Source organism: Strigops habroptila, chromosome W, assembly GCF_004027225.2.
Source record: "Strigops habroptila isolate Jane chromosome W, bStrHab1.2.pri, whole genome shotgun sequence".
Lineage (NCBI taxonomy): Eukaryota > Metazoa > Chordata > Aves > Psittaciformes > Psittacidae > Strigops > Strigops habroptila.
This window is the reverse complement of record NC_044301.2, coordinates 14,863,892-14,877,406: the sequence shown is the minus strand read 5'-3', so window position 1 is coordinate 14,877,406 and position 13,515 is coordinate 14,863,892. Positions and strand designations below refer to the sequence as shown.

The following is a 13,515-nucleotide window of genomic DNA, read 5'->3' as shown; positions in this document are numbered from 1 at the left end:
GCAGTTTCTCATAGCGATTATTAAATTATGTCTTCCTATTAGGAACCAGCAACTTTGCATTTTGTATGTTTGTACGTGTTTTGAAGCACGTAGGACCATTTCCATCTCATACACATTGGCTCATATTTTACCACTTATCAAAAACTATTGGGGAAGCAAAGAGTGCTTTTTAGTTTGTCGTGGGTTTTGTTTTTTGTTTTGGGTTTTTTTTTTTTTTTTTTTTTTTTAAATTTTTTTACTTAAGTAAAGATAAAACATTTTCACAGAAATCTACAAGTTCTGTTGCTGGTGCAGGGTTTTCTTCTACTATGCAATTAGAAAGTGGGAATCAAATGCAAATCTTTTATTATCTTATGATTCATCATTAAGTCAGATTAATTTTTTTTTTTTGTATTTTTGTGATTCATGAAACTGAGTCTTTCAACCAAGTGACTTCATCCTGCAAAGTCAAAAGTCAACATAAACTATATTGTGCACAAACCCACGGCAGTTTCCTTTATCACTCTATCCCATAGTTGCAAGGAAAAAAAAAACCAACCAAAACCCCCCAAAAACCAAAACATTCACTCAAAAGAGCATTTACAGGAGAAAAAAAGTTAGTGACAGTTGGTGTTCTACAAAGCAGGTATCTTGCACACACAGCGTAGAAGGGCAAGGTTTCACAGCAGGTCAACTCGGCGGTAGTACAGGAGGTAGGCTGTGCGTTCTGCAGACGGCTTCACCACCTGGTTCTGACTGATCACTTTGACTGCCTGGTCATCGATGCGTAACCAGCCATTTAGACCAATTTGGAAGACGTCCGTAGTGTAATGGCCACCAGTTGCGCTGTTTCCGTGATGATAGACAACTGCAAAGAGAAATTCATGATGCACATATACACTATACGCCAATAAATAGCCACTGAAAAAGTACATAAAGAAAGCGTCACATACTGCTTTATCCATAGCATACTCATGGTTTAGCCAGATGATATGATCTGGCTTAAGCAAGAATCTGGGCTTGTTCAGCCTAGAGAAAAGAAGGCTCGGGGAGACCTTATCACCATGTTCCAGTATTTAAAGGGTGGCTACAAAGTAGATGGAGACTCCCTTTTTACAAGGAGTCACAGGGAAAAGACAAGGAGTAATGGGCACAAGTTACTCCTGGGGAGATCCTGACTGGGCGCAAGGGGAAAATTTTTCACAATGAGAACAACCAGCCATTGGAATAATCTCTCCAGGGAAGTGGTGGACTCCCCAACATTGGACACTTAAGATTCAGCTGGACAGGATGCTGGGACATCTAGTCTAGGTCATGTTTTGCCACGGAAAGTTGGACCAGATGATCCTTGAGGTCCCTTCCGACCTGGTACTCTAGAATTGAATCTTTTAAGTGTTAGTGCTTGCCTGCTTACATTTGATGCTATGTAGTATTAGTAATGTTTCTCCAGCATACCAGATCTCATAATTCTAAGTAAATTAAGAATCAAAGGCATCAAATTACTTTTTATAACTTCCTAGAGGATTTTCTGGGAAGGATGTGCCTCACAAAGGTCATCTGAAACAGTGCAGCACACACTTCAGAGCTTCCAACAGGAATTGCCATGCTTAGTGAGATACTCTAAGCTACACATTGGCTTTGTCTGCAGAAGACAACAGTATGTTGTTGTAACTATTTGTAAAAAAAAAAAAAAAATTCAGGTAAAACTATGTAGCAGTCAGAAGGGAAGAGACCTTTGAAGTATGTAATTCTAGGGATGTATAAAGGAAATTGCATGCAACTCCTAGGAACATGTGAGCCCTAACCATATACTTAACAAGAATAAATAAAAACCAGAAGGAATTGCCCTATTTTACACAAGAGCAGAGGTATGTAATTATGAAATTGTTTACACTCATTCAAGACTAGAGTCACACTTCAAATTTACTCAGATTTTCTTCACACTTTAAGAAAATAAACATTTTAGAATAACTGGAGTTAAGCAAAAGGGCAGTGTATACTACATCTATAGGTAAGGGGGAATTCAGGAAATAATTTTGTTACAGTAGCTTAAACTTGAATTATTGATTTTCTAAAATTTAGTGTTAGATAATTAGGCAAATCCTGGATGATAGCTGAAACTTAATTCTTCAAAAGCTTATTTCGGTAATTTAAAATTCATCTAACAAGCTCAGTTTCTGTGGATAAGAACTCCTATACTGACTGAAAAAATGAACTATTTTCCACAGAAAGAATTAGAAAAAAAATTACAGTGACACATTTTCTTCAAGCCACCTTAAATACACTGTCTAAACTTGTCCCATAAAAAACCCACTGTCAATAAAAAAATATTACACTGGCAGAAACACTCCCGAATTTCCACAAGAGACAGGTAGGCTATTTTCCTCTGTAACCTCAGCAGTCACAAAACTGGATCCAAACCACCGAGTCACATAAGGCCACCAATAACTGGCACAGATTTGGTGATATAGAAGTGAAGACCTCTGGTTCTCCACTTTATTATGTTCTCCTGATGCTAACACAAATAAGCAGGTGCAAACTGCGTACAAGTTTTAAACTTCAGGAAAGTCATTACTGACCAGAGACTGTTTAGTTCAATATTCAAATGCTGTTTCTGAATTCTTACATCAATCTTAACTACCAATTTAGGTACTGGGTACATCATAGACACTCTAAAAAACATTGTTTCCTCACACAAAAATCATCATCTCCAAGTTCAACTTTTCCACCTACAATATGCTATTCATACCCTGCCAGCAACACTCATCTTGAGGGTTCAAAAGGATGCAAAGCCAGCATTCAAACAGCCATTTCAAAAGACATCTGAAAGATTATTCTGAGAATATGTGGTGTATTTTAGGCAGTTATATTACAGCTGATATTTTTCAGGGTGGATCTGTTACAGAACTCTGTTTCTGCACAATGCTGGATTCAGCGAGAGATACAAATACAGATATAACAATGTATGTGTATATGCACATATGCAAAAAACCCCACTAAATACAAGAATTTGACACCCACAAGCTACTTCCATGTAATTTAAAGTATTTTATATAATCCAGGAAACTCCAATGTTTCTAGAATTCTATATGCAGAATTTGTATTTGCAATACAGGGACTAGAAGCATATAGATAACATACCTGCAAAGAGCCGGTAGGTTCTTTGGCCTTTAAAAATTTTACTTTTCACGCCAGGAGATAGTAGCTCTGGAGGAAAAAGTCACAAAGGCAATAGTTAGCAAGTTTAGAAATGCAATTTCAAAAGGATCAATAAAGTCTCAGAGAAACCAACACTACCATAAAGAAGAAAGTTTAATTAAAATGCCTTCTATGGCCACTAAAGAATGTTCATGGTTCTCATACCTGGTAATCAAGGGAATGAATTGTGAGGTTTACTGAACACTAATATCAATTGAAGGTTTAAAAATACCACCAGAAAAACTGAAGGGGGGGGGGGGAAGATCAGACTATTTGTTTCCTTTCATTCCTAATGTCAGCCAATGACAAAATCAATTTCAGATTCCAATCATACTACAGCCATTTTTGTCAGTCAAGGCAAAATGAACTAGTTCAACAAGTTTATATTCTTTAAGGAAATTTTTAAAATAAAATATTAAGTAAAACAAAAAGGTACTGTCTGACAAAGTACATCTCTCACTTGAGATATGAGTAACCATTTGTCTAATTTCCCCCCACCCCCCATCTGAGCTACTGGATGGCTAACAGTCAATTTGTCAGATCAAAACAAAGTGCATTTAATTTGGCAAACTTCATATGCTGGATTATATGCAAACTCTCACACTTTTTAAAATCAGTATCTCTTAAGATATTTGTTAAATGAAAGAACTTGGCTGGTTAACCTCTGAACTACAGCTTGTCTACCTTCAGGCTCCATTTTCTATAAAATGCCAGTTTCCTTTCATCAGCCACTGTATATTACAATAATTTGCCACTTCTCTGAATGAAATCTGAGATAAAAGTATCTAGTGTTACTTGGCAACAGCCCTCATTCAGCAGGATCACTTCCAATATTTGTCCTCAGCAGTCTATAACCTTACCCCTTAAATCTGCAGGGACCTCTTATTTTGCCAACCCAATGTCTAGGACATGCCAAAGGTGTTAAAATCTTTTGCCGTATTGTTCTTTGCAAAATGGATGCCCAAACTCATATACAGGCAACATCAGGTTCAGCAAGACTGAACCCAGAAACCCAAGTATATTCTTTTTATGAGGAAGGAAAAAAGGGGGGGGGAAGGCAGCATACAAGATTATTATCCAAATTACCAAGTCTCCACACAATAATGGAGAAGAAATCTTGTGCACAAGAAAGGAGAAAACTGAAACACAAACAGATACCCCTAAGAAACACAATATTATCTTTTCCCTAAAGAGGGGAAAATTCTGTTATAATATCTTTACCTTTACTGATTTCCAGATCAACAAGATACTCAATATTCTTGATAAGCTTCTGACATCCACCAGTTTTCTCATATACGAACCGCTTGAGGTGTAAAACAAGAACAGGGGGGAGTTCTTCTAGTGTCACTCTTCGACTGATCTCCACCTAACACATACATAGGACAAAGATGAAGAAAACCTGTAATTTTTTGTTAATTGCTCAAAATTACTCCTTTAAATGAGGAACGAGTATTTAATTTTAAATATACTAGCAGAAAAAACCCCACAGATTTGTTATTATAATATTAATTTAGAGTAAACACTGCAGTTTATGACTAAAACACACTGAATCTTCAACCAAAGTGTTGTCTTAAAGAAGAACTCAATACTTTCAGCAGAATGTAATGTTATAGAATGAGCACAGATATATAGGTTCTGCAGTAATAAAAACACCTTGCTGGAGATCCCCCAGGAACAACTCATGATGGTTTAGTGATTAATAATTCTCAGCAAGCTATTATACTGTAATTGAAGGTCAATAACTTGTAACACATGCTGCTGATTTCAGAGAACTCTGAACTACAGCAGATAACAGCACTACATCTCAGTACCTGATGCAAAAGGTTTCGAAAAGCAATTTTAATTCCTAAAAGCTGATACCTTTTTACAAAAAGCTGAAGAGAAGGAAAAATAAAATACAATCCAGATTAAAACAATCAGAAGACAGTAATAATTTTAATAATATGATTTTTAGCTTTATCAGTAGTCCTGAGTTCCCATTCTGAAACTCCTTCAAAACACATTTTGAAAATTACTATGTGCAAAGTCCTATGCTTGTTTTACAGTCAATCTATTCAATCTTAAGAACAGCTATTTCAACTTGGAATTTCCTTTGGAAAAAAGATCTAAAAGACATTGTGAATGCTTGTATTTCCATCCAGAGTCTAAAATATAAGCCAGAGCAAACCTCCAGCACTTAATTTGAACACCCATTTCTTCCAAACCCCATAATTGAACACTGGGTTGTCAGTAAAGAAGTTAAAACCATCTGCAGTAAAAACCAAAAAATGAATGACTAGCAAAACAAAATCTATGTGGTAAATCACAATGACCTTTGCACTGCAAATATTTCTTTCACATGGAAGACAACTAGAGAAATAAATGCAGACAAATTTCAGCTATCCATCTTTAGCTTTTCAAAGAAAATGATCCATCCTTTCTTTATCTAACCACATTCTCATCTGGAGTATTTAGAAAACTTACAGAAATTAATGTCAGAGAGAAGATCTACAACTCAAGAGCCTCCTTCCATCCTACCTACTGAAATTATGAACAGCATGCAAAAATTCCATCCGAGTAATCCATGCACACCAGAGATGTTCTTCACTAATGCACACCATAGGAAGCAACACCTCAGTGGGGAAAAAGTTTATTTCCTTATATTACACGTTGCCAAACTGCAATGCCAAAAGTGTGCTTTTCTTCCTTTGAAGTATTTTTCTATTACTATTATGTATCATATTATTTGAAAAATAAGACAAAAAAGTTTGCAGAGCTGCATGAGAATACAGAATAAAATGTCCTGGTTCTGGGAAGTGACAGCAAATCACAGGGCTTGGAGATCTCAAAAGATCCTCCACTCCATCCCCTCTATATCAATTATAACAATTTGTGTAAATTCTGACTGGTGTTTCCCCAATCTTCTCTTAAAGCAGTGAGGACAACTCTACAAGCACCACAGGTAATACCTAGTCTAGGTCCTATTCCTATTTACTGTCCAAGCATCACTGTGAAAGATCAGCCTTTTCCTTTTCAGAGCAGCCATGACTTACAAAGTTTTACATCTGGTTCCATCTCTCTACTTCCAAGTTTTTTCTTCTTTTTAAGGCTATGTACAGCAAGCCAGTCAACTACACAGTGCCAAGAACACTACTGAATGGAGGTGTTACTGGTTATTGAAAAAATTCAGATTATTAATCCAGAGAGAAAGATCATCAGATGTTTTAGTGAGTTTCTACCAGGCCTACCACCAATGAAGTGAAATGTGTAAATCAAAACCCCTCAAGAAGAGCCACACAGACAGTAACGCAAGTGTTCTGCTACAGGAGTTTTCTTCTTAAAGCTAGAGTGCTGTCATGGTTTGAGCCCAGCCGGTAACTCAGAACCACACAGCCGCTCGCTCACTCCCCCCCTTCCTCCCCCCGCTCCCGGAGGGATGGGGAGGAGAATCGGAAGAATGTAACTCCCATGGGTTGAGATAAGAGCAGTCCCGCAACTAAGGTATAATACAAAACCACTACTGCTACCACCAATGATAATAATGATTAGTGAAATAACAAGGGGAGAGGATACAATTGCTCACCACCCGCCGACCGATACACAGCCCGACCCGAGCAGTGATCTGGGCCTTCCGGGTAACTCCCTCCAATTTCTATACTGGGCATGACATGCTGTGGTATGGAATACCCCTTTGGCCAGTTTGGGTCAGGTGTCCTGTCTCTGCTTCCTCCCGGCTTCCCCTCCTCCCTGGCAAAGCATGAGACTGAGAAAGTCCTTGGTTGGAATAAACATTACTTAGCAACAACTAAAAACATCAGTGTTATCAGCGTTGTTCCCAGGCTGAAAGTTAAAAAACACAGCACTGCACCAGCTACTAAGAAGGAGAAAAATGACTGCTATAGCTGAACCCAGGACAAGTGTGCTTTCAAATGATACTCTGAAGAGCTGCTCCTTTACTAAGAACATCTGGCAATCCCCAGGAATCAGTATGTTAAGATCAGCTAAAAGATATTTAACTCATAATAGTATGTATTATTACCACAGTTCACCCCGTTAACACGCACTCCAGTAAAATCTCCAACCAATTACTACACCAACTCAGAAAAAAATGCCTACTTACAGGCTTGGTTTTGTTTAAGAGTCAGTTCTCTTCCTTTTAGTGTACATAGAATCACAGAACAGTTAGGGTTGGAAAGGACCTTAAGATCATCTAGTTCCAACCCCCCCTGCCATGGGCAGGGACACCTCGCACTAAACCATGTCACCCAAGACTCCACCCAACCTGGCCTTGAACACTGCCAGGATGTGTAATATGTTTTAGTACTGCAGGACACTTTGAACAGGTCAGTACCTCTTTTGTTAACATAACAGTGTTCAAGTAACTATTTGTAAAGCAAGAGCTGTATAAAAAGCCTTTAAAAAGTTTAGTATTTGACTGTAAAAAGGGGTCAACAGAACACACCTCTTGCTTGTTTTTTGTGGTATAACCCTGGACAGATTCTCTTGCCACCAAACTTTCCAACGCATCCTGAACTGTGCGTATCTTGTCTGACTGGATATCCAGTTGCAGGGTGAAGAAAGGTTGCAGTGTAGCAGACTCCTTAGAACTCTGCTGGTAAACAACAGACCTATGGAAACAAAAAAGAGAAAATGTAGTAAAGCAGAGTAATTTTAAAAAATATAGAACCTTCAAGTAAGAATAGACTGAAGTCTACTTTAGTAAATTTATAGTTAATCCAAAACAACACACAAATACAAAGGTTAAGCTTAAGTGTCAATAACCTGAATCCACTTTACTGCAATTTAAATGATTTTCACATCCACTTAGAGCATGAATAGGATTATATTTGAATTGGTTTATTTATGCAAGGATTAAAACACTTACTGGATTAGCATCAAAAGTTTAAAGAAAAATACTGACATTTTTGATAATGCAGTTAAAAAGATGTGCCTCTGGACTCTTTTTGTGTTAGAGTTTTGAAATTATGTTTTCCAACAGATCCTTGGAAGTGCAAAACACTAGTGCTCATCTAATTGTCTGTTCTATTGTAAAAATCACAACTGATCCAGATTCTCCAGTAAAAACACACAATGTTTTTAGTAATTTCCCTAAGATCAATTTCACAGTGATTTTAAATTGTTTGCTTAAATCTTGCCATAGGAAATATAAACTATGCTCCCTCAAGGACTGGCATTTCCTTTGCCTCCCATCCTTTCCTGTGTCCAGACTGTGTCCGTGTACTCCTTTGTACATAAACTGGAGTCTTTCAGAAAACTGGCGGGAGTAACGACCTAGGCCATGAGAACATGCTTCCCATTTGGTTTTGATTTTGGTTTGAAGTGTGTTCAGTTGCAGTTTTCGAGTAGCCTAGCCTGGTGATCATTGTTTTGTGCAATGAGCAATACACTCCTCAGCCACATCACTGCACTAAATGGACTCTTCCCAATTTAAATTTTTCTTAACCATCCAACATAGCTGAAGAATTATTTTTTTTTCAAAGCAGTGCTTACATTAAAAAGCTCCAGCTGCTACAAAAATGTGGTTTTATGCAGCCAAAGAAATCATTAATTTCTTATATTGTTATGCTTGTTACAGTGCATTACAAAGCTTGGAAGTAGCAAGGTGATTAACACAGCTCTCTAATCCATGTAGCCAGGTCATGTATGAAATGTTAACATACAGGTTTAATGCTATACTGCAAACTCCTATCAAGAGCCCCTTGGACTCAGGCAAAGCCCTGAAGCACCAACAGAAAGGCAACACATTTTATAGAATCATAGAATCCTTTAGAGGAAAGAGAGCTTATGAAAAACAGTAGCATCTTTATTTCAGTTTAACACTTCCTTCTTGGCTATATTTAAGGACAAAACCTTCAACACATGACAAGCACAGTGTTTCAACAAACAAACCCTTCACTGTGTTAAGTCTTGCTTCTTTTAGATATACTTCCCAAACCCTTTTTAAGCTAACCATTATTTAGTGCAATAATCAACAGAAAACAGCTGGAGTTGTTAACATTTTTCAAGTTCATGTATTAAAGATTAAGAATACCAGTAATATTCTGAAAATACAATGTTAAGGAAAAACTTAAAAAAAAAATAAATTAGAAATTAAATTGTAACATCTATGCAGAAATCGATTTGATAGCAAAATCTTTGCAGAACTATGACTTTCTATAAACAACATCACTTATTAGAATAATTACAAATTTCAATTGGTCAAGGGAAAATTCATCATTTTCAAATGAATAATTACTCTTGGGTACTGTAAGAACTCTACAGTGAGAATTTCCCAGGAAAACAGGCACTGCCCATTGCTACCCTGCTTCAACTACAACAATGTAATTGAGGTATTTTTTTTTAAAATAACAGTGCATTTGAAGGGAGAAATTGGTACTACTCATGGAAATATTTAGCAGACTTCTAACTGGCCTGTGAGCTAGCTTGCATAACAAGTATTTGAAATTCACACAAGCTGAAAGTCAAAGAGGGATTCCTGCAGGTGGACAAACCAGATCCCAATAGAACTATGTAACTTTGTGCTTAAAACATTTAAGTCTCACTTTGCTTAAGGAAGACTTTTTGGGGTTGTTTTGTTTGGTTTTTTTTTTTTTTAAAGCTATCATGCCTAAATAGGCATTTAACAGACAATTAAAGCCTCGAGAGGACAGCCTAAAGTTTCCCAAGCCAAAAGATGCCAATTCAAACCATTTTTCCTAGCTGCTTTTTCCATTTGATTTTTCAAATTTCTGATGCTTTTGTTTAGTGGAATTCTACTGTATTCAATCCTTCCTATCTCCACCCGCAGCCTCTGAGGATGAAGCTTTCCAACATCACATGGGATACTGTTTCTGTGGTAAATTGTGTGACCTGGTTTGGAGGCTAAAGTGGATGTGGTGACAGAAGCCAACAGATGTTAGATTGGACCCTGTGGTTCTGTTGCTTGCTGCAAGTTTTTGCCTTTTTTCAGTATTACCTTTGCTTTATGTCATTTTCAGTGGACTTCTACAGAAGACAGTGTTCTCTTGGTATTAATTTAAAAACTAATGGAATCATTTAGAGATCTAATCAATTCTGACCATGATAAATATACTAAGGGTATTAACAATACCTTGGGTACGTGAACACATCAACATGGAATTTCATCAATACATACAGACATCTGTCTGCCAATTTCTATGGAAAATATCATTTGCCAGCTGTCTGACTCAAATCCCAGAAGAATAATTTCAGTGCACTTCATGGGCAGAAAGCACTAGTCCACATTATTCACACCTCTAGACTGAATATCTGGCAATTCAGGGAGTCAAACACTAGCAATTAAGTGTCTGTCTCCAATTTAAAAATAATTCTTTGAGTCCAGCATGTGTTTTCGAGTATGTTTTTAGCAAGCATTTACCTTGCTTTCATTTTAAATTACACATTTCTTCAAACAAGTCATAAGGCTTCCTTTACAGAAAATATTCTTTCAGTATCTACTTTCTGCCTTCATCTGGTATCAGACCTGACTATAATGTCACGCATTCTTTTCATTCCTGTAACATCTTGTAATTTCTATTTTTCCAAATTTCTTTGGCCTTTAATATTTATTAACTATTACACATAACTTTCCTACCTCTGGGAAGCATAACTGTCTAAAAACCCAAAAGTTTACAATTTCTTTATTTCATTCTTTTACTGACCAGATTTAACATTTAGTAAATCTCACTATGCCTTCATATCCTTATTTACAAAATGAGTCAAGACTCCTCGGAGGTCATAAAAATTAGGCTCTAAAGTTCTTTGGAATTCTTAATACATAAATATACAAAGCATACATATTTCAAACTCCTCTATATGCAATTCAGGGGTTTTGTTGTCTAAACAGTCTATTCTTTTAAGACACTTTGAAAGATTCAGGCTTGACAGTAAGTCACAGAATCATCTGATCACTGATCAATCCTTTGATCATTCTGGTCCATCTTCTGAACTCTCTCTTGCATAACAAATGCTTCACGGTAGAATGTTCATCTCTCCTGGCCTGAACAAACTGCATAACAGTTTCTTCCATCCAACTATCCAATGATGAAAACTACAGACAGCAAAGCAGAGGAAAAAGTTATCTGTGAAGGCAAAGCAGCCTGTGGTCTCACCTTTTACAGAAAAGTACTATACCTTATATGACCACCAAAAATATCAGTAATTGGAGTCTGAACAAAATCAGCCTGTCGAGTGACTGATGATTTGTTGCGAGGTCCCACTTGCTCCCATTCATCCTCACTGCCTTCCCCTTGTTCATCTTGTTCCTCTTCATGAACAGTCTGAGCCTCAGAGCCATTGGAAACCAAGAGTTCTTAAAGAAGAAAAAAACATTGATTTTTGTACAAATAAAACATGTATACAGATAAAGAATTTGAAAGGCAAAAAGCCCCACTACAAGTAATTTTCAGAGGATAAAATATTTTCATAGACCATGGATTTGAGAAAGTAAATGAGAACAAGTATATTCCAGGATGACTCACAGCTGGACACATCCATGTATTAACAGAATGTAGCTCACTGATGACTGTATGTAAACAGATATAGTTTTCTAAAAAAGTTTGATATATTTTTAGTAGTAAATTCATGGGGTAGAAAACTAGAAAGTTAAGTGTTATTCTGGAAACATAATTATGCCATTATTAAATACAACTCCTTTTCTGCATAGATATTTTACAGAGAACCCAAGGCTTAGCAAATATTTTCTTTGCAAGTGCCAGAGTCAAGAGGCTATAAACTGTACACAGCTAAAGAACAAAATACGGAATGATCATTTTATATCATAAAAAATTTACCCTACTAAAGAGAAATTGGATAACTAGTGATCTTAATTCTATACTTGGCTAATACTTGGCTAAGACTAATAGTGTTTTGTTTCATTTTTAATAGTGGACCCAGATGTAAAGCCACTGTAAAATAAAATGGCATTTTACCCTGCATACAAATTCTAATACTAAAGAAAATTTTTCTCCAATTTCATCAATAAGAATTTTAAAACAATTTCATGTGTTCTGTTTTACATTAGATATAAACTAGCCATTAGTCTAGAAGTTTCCACTTCAAAAAAAGATCTTAACGGTGGTTTTAAAGATCAGTGGAAAAGACACTGATAAATTTTTGAACTACCATGGAGAAAGCCAAAACCCCAGTAAATAACTGACATTGCAGGTATTATGAATGGCAGACAAATATGCCCATGCTTAAGACAAGACTAGTCAACTTAAGTTGCTTAGTTGAGCTCAGTAAAAATTTGTAATACTGAAATGTGTTGTTTAGGACCACCAGGTAAATGATTTATTATTGTTGTCATTCAGAACATTTACAAAATGATTATGCTTTTCCAAGTACCCAGTAACACTTGAGATCACTTGTAAATTGGACAGAATGGACTCATTTTACCCTTTGGACAGATTTTAATAAAAGATTATTTGTTAATGTAAGAGTTCCCTAAAACACAGCATTCTACCCCTATCTGAACATCTACACCAAACATTAGTCTATTACAGAATCACTGCAAAAAAGGAAAATATTTGAAAGAAATTAACTTTGCTGTTAAAAAAAAAAATAAAAAAATTCCACTAACTTTCATTATGTGGAGAGAGAAGTTTCTTTAGGGTCAGCATTTCTTCATGTAGTCCATTGAGGATAAATCCCAAGTACTCTTCAGCATCCTCTTGCCTGCCCTGAATAATTTTTTATTTTCCAATTATTATGACATTTTCATGTTTTCATTTCGACAGAAGGTTCATGACATTGAACGTCTACCTTTCTCCTATTAATTTAGCTAATTAACCAACTACTCATTCCAAGTTGTAAGGTCAAATAAAGTTTAAATTTTGCTATAACCACCCCTCATTTTTAGCCAGGTCAAAAAGAACCAACACATTAACTGGTAACCTTTCATGAGCAGTAAGTACACACATAAGCTTGACCTGGATACAAATATTTCCATATTCTTCTTGATACAAATTCAATTTAACATGTGAGTTAGGTGGGGGTTTTTGCTATTTCTTTTCAAAGTAATATTAGAAGTTGCTGTCAAACCAAAGCCAAATCAAAAGATGGTTTGGACAATTAATCTCCTCTTTAAATTGAAACTAAGCTTGAAATAGTATTTTGAGGTCTCTGTATACCTTCAACCATTCCAAGCTGAATCCCAATCAGAAACAAACAACTGTCTGTTTCTTAAATATAAATCCATCGGCATCTTCTTTATAAAAAGAGATGCTCCATTCCAATAGTTGTTTTTTCATTATTCTGACATATCAAACTGACAAACTTGTAATTAACATATTCCTATAATTTAAGTCTCAAGACAGTCTAACTTCATTATAACGAACT

At 36.2% G+C, this 13,515-nt stretch overlaps 1 protein-coding gene across 2 annotated transcripts in view; it reads right to left on the bottom strand.

Annotated features, from left to right (window-relative positions):
- Positions 1-220: 220 nt before the first annotated feature.
- LOC115619054 (ubiquitin carboxyl-terminal hydrolase 10-like) overlaps positions 221-13,515 on the bottom strand; it is a 58,004-nt gene continuing 44,709 nt past the window's right edge. For both annotated transcript variants that reach the window (XM_030511071.1, XM_030511072.1), the window contains exons 9-14: positions 12,758-12,857; positions 11,311-11,488; positions 7,619-7,784; positions 4,399-4,543; positions 3,121-3,186; positions 221-847 (exon numbers count right to left, since the gene is read on the bottom strand). In XM_030511071.1, coding sequence (XP_030366931.1) covers positions 660-847; positions 3,121-3,186; positions 4,399-4,543; positions 7,619-7,784; positions 11,311-11,488; positions 12,758-12,857 — 843 coding nt within the window. In that variant the 3' untranslated portion in view covers positions 221-659. The remainder of the gene's footprint in view (positions 848-3,120; positions 3,187-4,398; positions 4,544-7,618; positions 7,785-11,310; positions 11,489-12,757; positions 12,858-13,515) is intronic.